Source organism: Piliocolobus tephrosceles, chromosome 7 (assembly GCF_002776525.5).
Source record: "Piliocolobus tephrosceles isolate RC106 chromosome 7, ASM277652v3, whole genome shotgun sequence".
Taxonomy (NCBI): Eukaryota; Metazoa; Chordata; class Mammalia; order Primates; family Cercopithecidae; genus Piliocolobus; species Piliocolobus tephrosceles.
Window position 1 is genome coordinate 2402534 of NC_045440.1, and position 16226 is coordinate 2418759.

Here is a 16226-nt window from a genome sequence, read left to right on the forward strand (position 1 = left end):
TGTTATTTTAAAAGCACCTATCAAATATTAGTTACTTTCAATTATTTGGTGACATATAATAATAGCAATGGTAGGCAGAGTAGATATATTCAAAGATATATTATTTCTATTTGGGAATATGTTCAGTAGTCCCTAACCCTTGCCTATTGCCTGATAAGATGAGGAATGAATAAATTTAGGACATCTATTTTGGAAGGGGATAAAGACAGTCAGAAAAGGAACACAGAAGGAACACAGAAAGGAACCACAAAGAACTCTCAAAAGAGTTGACTGTTGGACTAATTTTATTCAAATATTTATTTTCATTTATTATAAAAGGTACCCTTATGAAAATTAACACTGGGAAATAAGAGAATATTACCACCTTTAATTTAGACAGCAAACAAGGCCAGAACACGGGGATAATAGCTAATAAAACATCTGATACTGATATAAAACACTGTAAAGGGAGATTAAAGGTCAAAAAAATCCAAGTTTGAAAATACAGGAATAAAGAATTCTAGAAAGGGAACAACCTATCTTAAGGTTCTGGTTCACCTAATAGCAATAATGAATTGTGGACTGTTATGACTAATCATACTGGGCGGAAGGTAGAAGACGACTAAATAATATCTATGTCCCTCTATTTCTAAAAGTGGCCATCATTATAACATGTATATAATTGTATACAAGTATCATCTTAGAGCAACAAAAGGTAGCATTTTAGAACAAAAAAAGTTTCTGTCTTTTTTTAGGGAGAAAAAAAAAGTCAATAAAATTTCTAGTGTAGCCAAGAAGCAATTTTGATTTATGTGTAAAATAAAAGCATAGTAACGATATAAACTGTATAAAACCTTATTGATGTTTTATAATTTTCGGAATTCTAAAGGTTAAGGATACAATTGTCTTCGGGAAATAAAATATTAACTTCTCACATATTACCTAATTAGGTAATCATCAAGTCACAGCATAGAATTAAGAGTACTTAAAATTTACACTCTCATTGTATAATCCCACATATTACATTAAAAAAAAAACCTAAAGTCTCAAACCCCCACATATCTCTAGGCAAATTCCCCACCTACTAACCACTGTATAAGAGACATTTCTTTTCCAAAAACACTTCAAAATTAACATTTTCATGGGCTTTTTAAATTTACAAACCAGGAATTGTAGTAAAAACTAAGACAGAAAAGGGCTCAGTTAAGCAATAATACAGTAATTCAGGAAACTTCTAAAAAAGGATTTGGTTCTACACTGTGTTCTAAAATGAAATTCAGGAAATAAAGTTTATATGCCTGACTTACTATATGTGAAAAAGTACCTTTAGCCTCTCATTAATATACAATCTGACTTTCTAATTCTAAACAAACACGTGCAAATGTTCTAAAAAAGGACTACATCTCTACTAAGACAGATATTTGTAATTTTAGCAGCTAGATTTGCCTACCTGTTTTCTTGATAACAGCAGGAAGAAAATAAAACAAATTGGAATAACTAAGGGATCTTGTCCCAATCTCCACTAGCACCCAGAACATTTAATACCTTGTGGCTTTACTGCAACTGGTACATTTAATAAGAATTACTCTGTGCCATAAATGAGAATAATCTCTAAACAGGAATTATTCAATTCAAATCACACAGATGAGCAATTGTTAATTATTTCTTATACGCACAGCACTAAAACCTAATAAATGCTTAAGTTTAATTTTCTTTTTCTATCTAATTTAATTTGAAAAAACTGAAAATCTAAAAAAGTATGAGAGTATATTTTGGAACATTATTGCATTATTTATATTTTAGGAATCCTTTTGTACAATAATAATGCTTAAGGTATGTTCTTAAAAATATTCTACACATTATAAAATATACAGTTCTCTCTCATGTTATCAGTACCCAAAAAGAAATTAATAGAACAATATTAATAATAATAATAATAAAACCCATAAAAGCTCGCATTCACATACTTCTGATTTAATTTTCTAAATGGCAAAGGGTAGATTTTTTCTCACTCAGAGGATAAAATTATGTTCATCAAGGAACAACAGAATTGTATTCTAAGCTTCTGCTATACGCAAAGTGCCAGCCTTGGTCCTGGTAGAAAATACAAGGAGAGCTAATAGAGGAGAAAGAGAAAAAGCTTTTCATGAACTTTAAGGAACTCTGAATGCCACAAAGTCATATAGAAAAGGAACCACAGGCATTTGGATGAGGAATACATTGGTTGTAGTTAAAGGAAGTATATTCTCCTTTAAAGAAAAGGAAAAATAAATGAGTTCTATACACTCACGTAGGAGATAAAGCAGGGAGATAATTTGTTACAGTATCAGGGATCATGTTCCCTAATTATTATGATTTACTGCACTAGGAATGTGGCTGTCAAAGTAGAATGGTAAGGAAGGGAGAACGAAGCCGTGACAGAAATCAACTTCTGCTGTAGTACTCTCACATAAATTCTGTAGTATTAACACGGTTATAGGAAACTGACGTAGGCCGGGCGAAACAAGCTCTGTCTCAAAAACAGCTGCATTTCACCACAGATAAGAAGGCCCTTTTCTACACGGTGATAGAAATCACTTTATCTACTTGGAGGATCCAAATAAAATCTGGAGTTTAAAGTGCACACGAGAGTGTTAAATTCCCTAAAGCAACTTCAAAACTGAAGGAAAAATGAACAGTTACCATTTTAAAACACTTCCCAAGAGGAAGTAACAGTGCTGAGGAAATCTTTGCTAGTTTATAGCTTGATATGTGTAATTTAACCTTCTATGAAAGTACAAGTCTCTCCCCAAATCACCCAGAGAAACAAAATACTCACTGGGACATATAACAATATATGAGCTATCTACAAAAACAAATTAACATAAATTATATTCTGAGGGACTCGATTCCTTGCCACTATTTTTGGATTTCATTAAAATAGAGAAAAAGTGGGGAAGCATGCAAAAATTGGATCTGCTATATTATCACTCACAGAAAAGTAATTTTTAAAAGGAAAATAGTTTATTATTTCTAAGGCGTACCATCCATCCTGATATTTGCCATAACATTTTCACTGTAGATAATTTTAAAAGAACTCATTCTTTAAATATCAGACATATAATTTTCCTAGATATATGTAATGTGTCTTTAAATATATTTTAGGTTTTTAGTTAACATTAAAAAATTAACTCTCATTTAAAAAAAAACCAACTTTATGGTATAGAGTGCATTGGTTTTCAATGTCTAATCACTGCAAAACTTTGCAATTACCAAAGCCATAACGGATTACATTTCAGTCTATCTTCAGCAAGAATACAAAGTAGATAATGAAGCTGCCAGCTGTATATTTTATATATTACCTTGCATTTATGGCAACTGTATATTAATATAGAATATTCCTCTCTGTTTTAATCTATTTTCTTTCAATATTCCACAATTAAAACTTAGCCAATACAAATAATAATAAAAGAGCAGAGCTGTATAGATGTAAAAAAATCATTAACAGCAATTTCTCAGCTTTAATGGAAAAAGTGTTGGTATCTAGCAAACAAATCTTCTTCTGCCAAATAAGAAATCAAAAACACAACTGTCTTAACAAAGATGGGTAAACAGGACACACATATTTCCAGTTTCCATTATCATACCCAGAAAAGAGCATATGCTGTAATTTTAACCACCGACAAAGCTGCAGTTTCATGTAACAAATAACTTGCAGTGTCTGACATTTAAGAGAAAAGGCTTACTTAAGATGCATGCTTCACCAGTTCTATGAATGTGTCACAACTGCCAATAACAGATATAGCAGCATTTCATTTACAGTGAAAAGATGCTAGTTAAAATAAAGCCACGTAGGTATACGTGCTTATATATATATGCCACTTTCACAAAATTTTGTTGCAAGGCAATTAAAGAGGATTGTATTTAAAATAACTTACCTTTCGCCCATCACTTGCATGGCAATTCACATTGAGAGGAGTCAGTAAAGCCATTAGTTTTTCTTCATTACCACTCCTATAAAAAGGTAGTAAGTCAATTCCTATAAAATTACAAAGCTTCTTATGAATATTTATGCATAATTTTTTCACATGAGAGTAAAATATGGGTTTGCTTTGATTTCTTTTACATGGATCACAAGAACTCTCTTTTACAATATTCAGTTCAATTACTATATTTCTAATTAATACCTGTTAATTACTCTATAGTGGTATATCTTAAATAATGTAGTTTTCTACATTTTTGCTTTATCTACATAAAGTCATCTTCTTAATTACAAATAAACTTTATTCTGATAAATGGACTAAAACACTGGAGTTAAAAAATACATACAAAATGCTGTAAAGAGCTAATCAATTAAATTATAAACGACCAAGAACAACAAAAAAATAGATGAGGATTTTAACATTTACTTTTTGCTCTTCATTCAAGCTTTACTAGGAAAATCTTCAGAAGAAAATGAAAATATAGGTATTTAAATACTCCAAGAATATCATTGGAAAAGCTGGGCAACTAGGGTTTGCAGGTACCTTAAGAAATGTTCCAAATAAAATTAATCTTATAATCATCACCATATGAAAAGATTTTATTATATATACTAATCACGTAAAATAAAGTATATAAAGATTTAGTATCTGCATAATTGCATAAAATCCAAGCAAGACAATAACGTTATATTTTTTATAGTCCTCCACCTGCCCTCCTCCTTCTCTTCCTTAATGCATTATACACACTTAAAATGAATGGAATCACTTACCTAGCAGCTTCTAGGAGTTCGTCTTTCTTGTATTCACCTAGATGATTGCAAAATATCATGCTGTTAGCATTTGGCAGAAGACAGATTAAGAAATGCAGTAGGCAGCAAATAGAGAATTAAATAGAGAAGAGCAGAAAAAGAGAGTCCACACCCCGCTGGGTGATGGAGCCGTGACGTTAGCCAGCTTGTGAAGGCAGCATCACCAGTGCCTTGGAGACGGGCAGCAAATTGACGCAGCTTCTTGTCCAATCCTCAGATGAAATAGCTTTCTTCAGACAACCAATGAATGCTAAATCTCATGTCCAGAAACACATTCCCTCTGATAACAGCATGCCAGCTGAAGACAATGTCCCCTCCCCCGTTTTCTGTTCAGGCTGTCACAGTATACTTGTGAAGCATAATACATTCTGAGACAAAAGCAAAAGAATGTGGCTCTTTAAAGGTACAAATTACTAGTCTTCTCAAAACTGAAGTTTTATTGGTAATGACACGGAAAGTTAAAAAAAAACATTAATTACTATTGTTGAGCTTTATAGCAGTAGAAAATGCAAATATCAGAACCATGTAGCCTTTGACTCGATAGCGAAGGTCTGTAGACTAGAAATACGTGAACTACGTACCAAATGCCATGAACCTCTTGGAGGCAGCACTCCAAAAACCAAAACAGTGAATACATTTTGAAATGACAATATTATTCTAACATGCTGTAATCTTAACATTTCATATAAATTCAATACCAATTTGAACACATAATAAATCTTAAAAATATTTTTTAAAAGGAGGTTGGGGTCTTTGAGAATGAGCAGATATCTAACTACTGCGACATGGGTAATTTTTCTCCATTCTATGTTATCACAATGGATTTTAAAAATATATCAAATGATGAAAATAGAAATATAATTAAAAACCATCCATAATAAATTTCTTAGGGTATTCAAGATCTAACAAACAAATTTTTTTTGCAAGCTCAATTGAAGGACAAAGAATGTTAATCACACAGCGTTTGTTCCTTCAATAAATAAAAAGAACAGCCAGGACTATGATTCAGCTATAATACACTTACTTAGTTTGCTACATCACTAAAGAAATAATTATAAAAAGATCTTAACAAATAATTATATGAAAGCAAATACTAAGTGCACATAGAATAAAACATTAGACTAAATGAAAATGTTATTCTATTACGAAATAAGATTAAGTAACTTTTAAAAAATCTTATGTGTAAGTATGGACTTCGCATTTTGTTTGTTTTGCTAAAGAATGCAGAATATTGATGCAAATATTACAAAGACACCTCAAGGCTACCAAGTACCTACTTAAATGCTATAACCCATTATTAGCAAATATTCTTTAGCTTTAACTTTGTCTTGCCTCCTGGATTAAGATTAGGTTAAAATCTGAAAATTATAACCAGGTATTTTCAAAGTAAAAAGTTGTTAAATACCTATTTTCTCTTAAAGGAACTTTGTATATCAATAAAGTTATAAGTTTAAGAATATAAGCTAGAATATATGATTTCATGGTCATAGAGTTGGTCTTTCTAATTTCCCATAAATTGTATTTCAGATTTTTTAGCCAACTGATAAAGTAAAGGTCATTTCATTATATCCTCCATCCAATTAAGTTCCTGCCTTACCAAAGCCCAAGACCTACCTTTGTTAAACATTTTAGGTAGCAATATGGAAGTTAGAGAGTCAACTTAGAAAACTCCTTGTGAGGAAAATGGCATAACCCATGCCCCCAGATGTCTACAGAACCAGGATCAAAGTAAATCAAATTACACAATGTATCTCTAAAATGTATTAATTTTGTCGAGCTGCATTTGTTCAGCAGGCCTGTATGCCAGGTTTTAAAGTGAAAGCCACTACCATCTCTGACCTCAGGGAATATTATTCTATTAAAGGAGACAGACAAATAAATAAATGATTACAGTAGAGCATAAAGAAACCTTATGAAATGCTAGAGAGCTTACTAGCCAGTCTAAATGGGATTAATGATTGGAAGGGTAGTTGGGGGTCAAGGAAGTCTTCCTGGAAGAGGGGAAACTTGAGCAGTTTTGAAGGAAGGACAGGTAATCCTCAGGTGAAGCAGGGTCAGGGAGAAGGAAGCTACCACAGTGAAAGAAAGGAGAAGGGGAATGGTTGTAAGTAGCTCTGTGCACCTGAAGCAAAGGACACTCACAGGCGAGTGGGTGCGGACGAGACAGAGAAGAAATGGAAACATCATGAATGTCTCTCTAAGCTAAGAAGCTTGAACTTCACTTTGAAAGTAATGAGAAAATACTGCAATATTTTAACAAGGCGAGTGCAAAGTATACTTAAAAATCTGCAAGTTTTGTGATTACATAAAATACTTCCATACTGTGCTTCACTAAACTTTTGTTGGAGAGGAAGGTGGGCAAAAATAAAAAAAAGAAAGAAAGAAAGAAAGAAAAGAAGAGAAAAGAAAAAAAAAACAAGTAAATTCGGACAGTCTACATTTTAAAGTATATATACTTTATATGCTGATATACAGTAAAAACACATTAAAACTGTGAACCTAAAAGTAGCTACTATTGAAATTTAAGTCATAGTGAAACATGACTCCAATAAGTGAGGTAATAAAACTGCAAAGTATTTGGGAACCTCAAAGTTCACATCAGTCTCCCTACATAAACTTCTCATCAAGCAGAGTTTATTGATGTTTTCACCAAAAGGCACATTTTTGCAAAAATGTTATTCCTTCCTGGATGAGCTGATAATAAACCAAAGCTTTCAAAAGGAAACATATAAGTGCATGCAACAGAGTCAGACACGGGTATTACAAATGACTTTCTACTCTTCCTGCTAGAGATCCTGGTACTTTCATCAGCTTTTCTGCAATACATTCTAGCATCCACTATCTGGTGCCCAAGGACCACAATCCATAAACAGCTGAAGCTATTTTTCACATGCTAGCTCGCAGGAACAGCTCACATAATGAATTTAGAGCCCCTCCCGCTCTCTGATAACAAATCTGAGCTACTGACTTCACAGCCAAAGCACCAGTTCTGTTTCATTTCAGCTGAGAATCTGAAAATATTCTGGCTGAGACTATGGTGCTCTATGGAGCATTTATATTCTTTAATAACATCCAGATAAAGACTAGCAATAGATCAGCCAGAAAGGAAACTAGGCAATTATAGTCAAGATAATAGCAGCCAGGAATGAAGAAAACAGATGGTTTAAAACATTTTTTATTAGAATAAAAGTAAATGGAATTTTTAAAAGTAAGCCAAAAAGTTTACTTTCCAAAGTCTAAATTGTTTTTACTGGTAAAATAAGTAATGATATGAAAGAAGCAAAGATACACACACACAGAAATATGAGACTGATGTGTTAGAGAGCTATGTTATTAAAATGAAGCTGAAAAATAAACTCTTCTTTTTATTTCTCTGGAGTAGTTAGAAATAGCTTCTCTTTCACTTAGTGTAAAGACAAAATTACTTTTTGAGTAAAAATGAAGAAAACTTAATAAGAAGAAGTCATGATTACTGACTTACCTCAATTTTAACATTTTAAGTGCTTCTGCCCCGTCAGAAACTGACAGGATGAAGGTAGACTTAGTTATGTAAAAATAAGTCATTTGGTTTTGTTGAGATGGAATAGCGTGGAAAGATTATGAACATGGAACCACAAATTCTTAAAGCAGTGAGAAACTAAAAAAGAATTCTGGGCCAGGTACCGTGGCTCATGCGTGTAATCCCAACACATTGGGAGGCCAAGGTGGGTGGATCACCTGAGGTCAAGAGTTCGAGACCAGCCTGGCCAACATGGTGGTCAGGGTTTAGAAACCCCATCTCTACTAAAAAAACAAAAAATTAGCTGGGCATGGTGGTGGACGCCTGTAAATCCAGCTACTCAGGAGGCTGAGGCAGGAGAATCTCTTGAACCCAAAATGCAGAGGTTGCAGTGAGCTGAGATTGCGCCATTGTACTCCAGCCTGGGCAACAAGAGCGAAACTCTGTCTCAAAAAAAAAAAAAAAAAAAAAATTCTGACTTTTCTCTTTCAACCATTATGCATGGTATTCAAACCTATCAGTAACGCTTTGCATTATATAAAAGTAGAAGAATGTCATTTGAAAGTCACCCTTTCTCCGTGTCACCTCACCCCCAATTTCAGAACCACTCTCCTAAGGGATCATCTGAAACTGGTGCCCAGGCAGTTAAACAGATTGTCTTAGGTTTCACTAAGTATTATCCATTACCTGTCAGGCCCTGCACTAGGCTCAAATGTGAGCACAAACTAACAAATCTGAGCTCTGGAAAAAGCCATGTAAGCAAAAGGAGAGAGTAACAAATAGTAATAACAATCAAACAACTTAAAAAACGACAATTATCAGTTTTAAATAGGTTAAACACATCAACAAGCTAAAAATTTCCATCAAAACTACTTTAAAGCATTTGAATTTATAGATGAGCTTGCAAGCAAAGGCTATTGGGCCAAGGGAATTTCAAGAATAAAGAAAATTCACTGGGATCTATTCCAACGATCAATCCATTTTGCATTTCCCATAGCAAACCTTAATTCCTGAACTTATCAGGCATCACAAGGGAAGCAGTATGTAAAGACATCAGTCAAGAATCTCAGTTATCAGGTTAATGTGGGGACTCCTATGTTACAGAGTGCTAAGTAGTACCACGAATTGATAACTCTGATATAGATGTTTTCTCACCAAGGTACCAGCAAATTAACAGATGAATTGATTCCTGTAGCTAAACTGACAACCTATATGAAGAATAAAATATTAATTTAGGTGACATATTCCATCATGTTTTCAGTAGTAGATTTGAAAATTAAAAACCAGCTACGTGGCTGTGGAAGGAACCGAGGTAAAGCACCAGGAAGTAATCTAATCTCAAGAATTAGAGTTAGGTCTCCCTCTCAAAGCAATATTCAGACAGACGGATATTCTGCTATATATAAACATGGGCCCCAGACACAACTGTATTATTTCGCTCCAGGATCTTTCAAAAATATATTCAGAACAACTGGGGGTAAATTACAAAGCTGTCACAGCTCTCAATGCCTTCTTCGTACTTTTTAATTCTATCAAATCTTTCTACTCATTATGATACTGGCTTCAAAGTCCATACCACCAATTAAGTCTACAATCATGGCCAATCTAAACACTGAAAATCCATTCTAAACACAGTTGTTTGCGGTCCTTAAATTCTAAGTTTGAATAGAGTATTTTCCTGGCAGAGATCCTTTCCTTGTCTCCTAGAACCTTGACCTTTTAAACTAGCTAACATCAACTCCGCGTAGTACCAACATAATCTCTTTATTGTCCAATATTTTAGCCACTCCCCTCGTCACTTACATTTAAATACATTAAAATTATATAAAAATAAAAATTCTGTTCATCAGTCACACTAGCCACATTTCAGGTATTCGGTAGGCACATATTTCGCATTCGGTAGGTAACTAGCTAGTACCTCCATACTGAACACTGCAGAGAGACCATTCGCCAGAAGAGCTGAAACTTTTATTGGACCACGAAACTCTGCACTGTTTTTAATGAGCTTATAAGAAGTTATCTTTTACCCTAATAACCATTTTCCATATTCTTTACTCTTAAAATTATCACTCCCAAAACATAAGCTTTTTTTTTTTTTTCTTACTGAACACCAAAAAACTACTTCATTACCACAAAACGTGAAAAAAAAATATGCCAGACTGAATAACAGATCTAGAACGAGTTCTAGCTCTGCCACTGGTTTATTTGTGTGGTCTTGGGTAAATCACTTCATGCTTCAGGGAGCCTTCATTTTATTGTCATCTGGAAAATGAACAGGTTAAATGATTTCTAAAGTTTCCACTCTTAAATTTCCATCCTGTATTTGATTCTCAGTATTGGTAAGAAGTTTTTCAAAGATGATTTTAATGTTGCTTTAAACAGACTTAAAACAAAACAAAGTTATTTGAGAAAAAACACTCTACTAAACTGTTATAAAAAGTAGCACCTGAAAATTGTAGAGTAAGCAGTTAAATGATTCTCCCCAAGCTGTACTATCTACTTGGTTAACAATTCTAAACTTTTGGTAATGCTTTAAATAGAAGGTAATTAAAAACCAGCTCTTTCAAAAGAAAGTTACTTTTTCAATAATTCTAATCTTTATAGACTTGTTACAACATTTTTAAAAAGAAAAAAACCTCACCAAAGCATGGAACTAGAGATAAACTAAGAAATTATTATTTGAGAAGCTTTCCAATTCTTTAGGAAAATGGAAAGGAACCCCCCAACCCCCGCATAGCAGCTGTGAAAAAAAATTCCAGGCTGGGTGCGGTGGTTCATGCCTGTAATCCCAGCACTTTGGAGGCCAAGAAGGGTGGATCATGAGGTCAGGAGTTCAAGACCAGCCTGGCCAAGATGGTTGGTAAAACCTCATCTCTACTAAAAATACAAAAAAATTAGCTGGGCATGGTGGCACGCCCCTGTAATCCCAGTTATTCGGAAGGTTGAGACAGAGAATTTCTTAAACCCGGGAGGTGGAGGTTGCAGTGAGCTGAGATTGCACCACTGAGCTCCAGCGTGGGCAACAGAGCAAGACTCCTGCTCAAAAAAAAAAAAAAAAAAAATCCAAAAGGTAAAAGTCCGCAAATACAACTCTATTATCCTATGTCATAAATTATGACATATTATCCTACATCATAAATTATGTCTTAAAATTTATATTATTTTTATGTCATAAAAATTGTAATATATTAAATGTCAACACAAAAACCTCAACCAATGTCTTAAAACATTTTAAAAACACAATATAACACTCACATAATAAAAGCTTTGTAAAAGCTTTATGCAGGAGGCAGTAATATGACCTCTCTTAGTCCAAGTAACATCTAAGATACACATCCCATTTCCTGATACTTAGCAGGGTTTCCAATCATTTGTACTTGTTTCTGATGTGGTATCAATCGTAGCCATCAATATGTGTGTCAATAAATACACACAGGCCCCAAAAAAGATGGTATTATCAGATAAATACACTCTTTAAATTGGATATTAAAAGTCAAAAGAGGTGTTCCTCTAGAATCTGTTAACCAGTGAGACTTTCTGCAAACTGTGCCGGTACTTTAAAAGAAAAAAACCTTTATGACCACAGGACACATGAAAGAAGTTTTTGATATATTAAAAAGAAGGCAAAAAAGGAGGAAAGGAAGATGGAAGGAGGGAGGGAACTCTCTCTAAGCAAGGCAGGTTATGACGCTAGGTATTCAGTCTGGGAGCTCAGGACATCCACTATTACTTAAGTCATCAACTGTCTTTGTTAATGGCAGCTAGGGGCTGCGGGAAGTAGGATATTAGTTTGGTTTTTGTGTGTGGGTTTTTTTTTTTTTTTTTCCTATCACACAGTGTCTGCTCCATAAAAAGTGATTTGGAAAAGTAAATTCTCTATTTGATCCAAAACAATTTGGCAGTAGTTTTTACATTTTGTTCTGTATCAGTGGTCCTTTCTCTATAGCCATCAATTCATACTCCCTTATTTGCAAATCTGAAACCCAAAAAGCTCTAAAAACTCAGATGGCAGCAAAACTTGACCCATTCAGGGTACACAGCTACACAGCACAGCTGTCATATATTTCACTGCAAAAATATTACTGTTACAGAGTACAGCCCCAGTCTCCACGGGGGATGTTTTGTAATATATGGTAGATACACAGTAGCACCCCTTATTCACAGGGGATACATTCCAAGGTCCCTCGTTATGTAAGTGGATGCCTAAAACTGAGGACAGTACCTAGCCTATATGTTTTTTCCGATAATACATACCCATTATAAAGTTTAATTTACAAACTAGGCATAGTAAGAGATTAAGAATATCGCTAATAAAAACAGGACAATTGTAACAATACGCCAATAGCACTACTCTTGTGCTTCTGAGTCAGTATGAGGTAAAATAAGGATTACTTGCACACAAGCGCTGCAATAGCAGGATGCTGATCTGATCACTGAGTGACTACTAAATGCCGAACGGGCAGGGAGTGTAGACAGCATGGATCCATGGACAAAGGGAGAGTTCATGCCCTGGGCAGAATAGAGCAGGTCTGTGTGAGATTTCATCACTATACTCCGAGCAGCACGCCATTTAAAACGTATAAACTGTTTATTTCTGGAATTTTCCACTTAATATTTTGAGAGGCAGTTGACCACAGGTCACTGAAATCTTGAAAAGTGAAACTGCAGATAAGGGGTGGCCACTACTAAATTGTGTCTTTTCTTATTTTTTTTTTTTTTGAAGTATAATTTACACACAGTTAAATTCACCTTTCGAGATGGTTCTGTGAGTTTTGAAAAACTTATACAGCTGTGTGACCACTACACTTCAAGACAGAAAACATTTCTATCACACCAGAAAGTTTGGTCAGGGCCCTCTGAAATCAATCGCCTACTCCAATCCCCCTCCATGGTAACCACAGATATGATTTCTGTCAGTACAGTTTTATTTTACAGAATGTCATGTAAATGGAATCATAAAATATGTAAACTTTTGATTCTACCATCTTTTACTTAGTATAAATGCTTTTCAGGTTCGTCCATGTTGGACATGTCAGTACTTTGATCCTTCTTATTGCTAAGTTATATGCCATGATACGGATGTATCTCAATTTGTTTATCCGATTACCAGCTGCCAGATATTTGGGTTGTTTCCAAATGTTTTTGGGTGATTATGAATAAAGCTACTGGAAACATTCACAGAGAGTATTCTGTATGGACAAATAACTTCCTTTTTCTTGGGTAAATATCCAGCAGTGGGGTTGCTGGGTTATATCATAAGTATATGTTTAACTTTATTAAGAAATAGCCAAATCATGTCTTTTTTGTAATCTGAAAAATTCTCATGTCACCTATAGTAAAGAATAAGAAAAAAAGAAAAAGTTAACTACTGAGAACTACAATGGCACTGTCACAATTTCACCACTGCAGATACCAGCCTTACCTCATATAGAGGCAATTCATCTGACCTGAACTAATTTGCACATTTTTTAATTCTTTGCTTCTCATTTGTTATATTATCTGCATTTAAAAAAACAACAGTATTTTCTATCTTAGGTTCAGGATAATAGGCATTCATACATATTTAGAAATGATGGTAAACATTTCTTATGGAAAATTCTACAATAAAGTTCTGGATAACACATAAACTAAAACCTAACCCTGGAAAAACTATTACCATCAGTGTCTTACATCATAGCAAGGCTATGTATCCAAGAAGTCTGATGTTATCTAAGCAGCTTTCTAAAAAGCAAGAGGAACAAGAAAGTTCTGAGTTCTCACCTACTAAAAGCTAACACCACCAACTGAAAATTATATATATCTAAAATCTACCCTCTAAGAAGCGGTAACTAGGCAGACACGTTTATACCAGCACACCCAAAAGAGGAATGACTCAAATTTCATTAATATAACATTGTTGTAGGTAGAAATGCTGATACCCTATTTTACTAGGTATTTAGAATAAGAAGGAACTACACAACAAAGCTGACATTAGGGATGGGATTAAACATATTCAGATAAGAAAATTGATATAAACAGTTGATATGTGGCTTCATGTCCTCTATATAAGGCAAATGTTTCCCAATAGGATAATTTTAAGATGATCTAAAATTGAACATCTCCACCTTCCATTTCTCCTGCTACTTCAAATAAAAATATTCTCCTGACTTACATTGAGACAGACTTGAAACAACTTCCTAATGCAAAATACCACAAACTAACTTTTGAAAAAACCACCAACATGCCTTCTTCATTTCCTCGACTTATAAAGTGTCCTCCATATTTTTCTGAAATCATAATAAACATTTTCATATATCTCCTTTTCAACTGAACAAAATGTGGAAAGGAGATCACGGTAAAATGAAGCAAGTTAAAACCAAAAGCAATCATGGTATCACAATAGCCCATAGTATTAACTTTATAATAAGAGATGGTTAATTATATTTAGTAAGTGAATATTCAACTGCACTGAATCTCTTTTTTTGAAGCTAATATTATGCTTAGGAAGAAAGCAAACTGGTTTTCTAGACATTATATCTCAATAGCCCTTTTTATAGTCTTTTAGATATAATATTTAGCAAAATTGCTTTTGTTGGAGAATATTTTCTTTAAAATGTCTGAAACTCTTCCTAACCAAATTGCGCACCCTCAAGGTCTGTCTTAAAACTGGCTACATAAGAAGCAAAGACTGTTAAATTTTAGCTAGTAGATTACTAAACAAACTATATTTTTTAATTAGGTTATTCCAAATTAATGGACATTTCTCTATATGTGAAGTCTGAATCCACGGTAATACATCCATTAAGTCCAGGCCAAATCAATTGTGACTTCTCCTATAATTATGTTCAGAAAGATTACTGGACAAAGTATTAATCTAAAGATAAATATTTTTAATTTTACCACTCAATTACAGAGATGTAACATGATATCCCTGGTTACACACGAACCTAACCTATTAAATGACAGGTTCTGCTACACTGTAATCCATATAATGACTTTTCCCTACTTTCTTCTTTCTATTCGTTTTGCTACAATTTATGTATGTACTTTTTCTTTCCCCACCTCCTATCAACAGTCCTCCTGTAGCTAATCCCTAAGTTAGTCCTTAATCCCTAGTCTCTAGCCCTTAATTCAGTTACATTAATTTCGGCTTTAATTAGTGTATTCTCCTATTCAATAATAATAATAATAATAGTATAAATGTATGACTCCCCATACCTGTCTTACAAAATGGTATTCAACCCTACAGCTGAACATTCAAAATCCTTTAAAAATATAGACTAAATTTATTTTTAAAATTTATTATTCAATGTTCCCAATTCCACCTCACCTTCTCAATACACACGATCAACTATACATCACTCACTTTTACCTGAATACATGTTGCATTTTCTTGAATGTCTTTGCTCACATTGCCAATGATCTAAGCTCCAATCATCTGCATTTGTTAAAATCTTGCTAAAAACATACGGCCAAACTTACATATAACTTCCTTCTTGAAATCGCTCCACATCAGTTCAATTAAAAACACTGTCAAAGGGCACAGATTCCAGTCCTAGCTTTGACACTACAGTTTTAAAAATTTTAGGCAAGTTATTTGCTTATTCTGACTTTTAATTATAAGGATATCAAACTAGTATATCTTGTCAAGCCTGTTCTAAGATTATATTTATAACCATTATGTGTACGTCAAAAGTTCTTAACCTCTGGTAATTTCATGGAATTCAATAATTCTGTAAATACTCGACAAATATAGGCAAAATTTGAGTGTATGTTCAAATGTGCAATGTATTTTCTCCCCGACATCCAAAGGTGCTTTTATTAGCTCCTTAAAGTGGTCCATGACACAAAAAATGTTAGGAACCATCATTTCTCTGATCTAAATCTTTTATTTACACAGACACAAACTGATACAAACAGCCCTTCCATACCAATGGTAAATCTCTGAAAGCTTTAAGAATATAGTGCTTAGCGCTGTTATTTCTTAAAAATGATTCT

At 33.8% G+C, this 16226-nt stretch overlaps 1 protein-coding gene across 2 annotated transcripts in view; it reads right to left on the reverse strand.

Annotated features, from left to right (window-relative positions):
• The window catches only part of TNKS (tankyrase), a 217619-nt gene that overhangs the window by 98773 nt on the left and 102620 nt on the right, over nucleotides 1-16226 (reverse strand). For both annotated transcript variants that reach the window (XM_023225271.2, XM_023225270.3), the window contains exons 4-5: nucleotides 4712-4748; nucleotides 3897-3972 (exon numbers count right to left, since the gene is read on the reverse strand). In XM_023225271.2, coding sequence (XP_023081039.1) covers nucleotides 3897-3972; nucleotides 4712-4748 — 113 coding nt within the window. The remainder of the gene's footprint in view (nucleotides 1-3896; nucleotides 3973-4711; nucleotides 4749-16226) is intronic.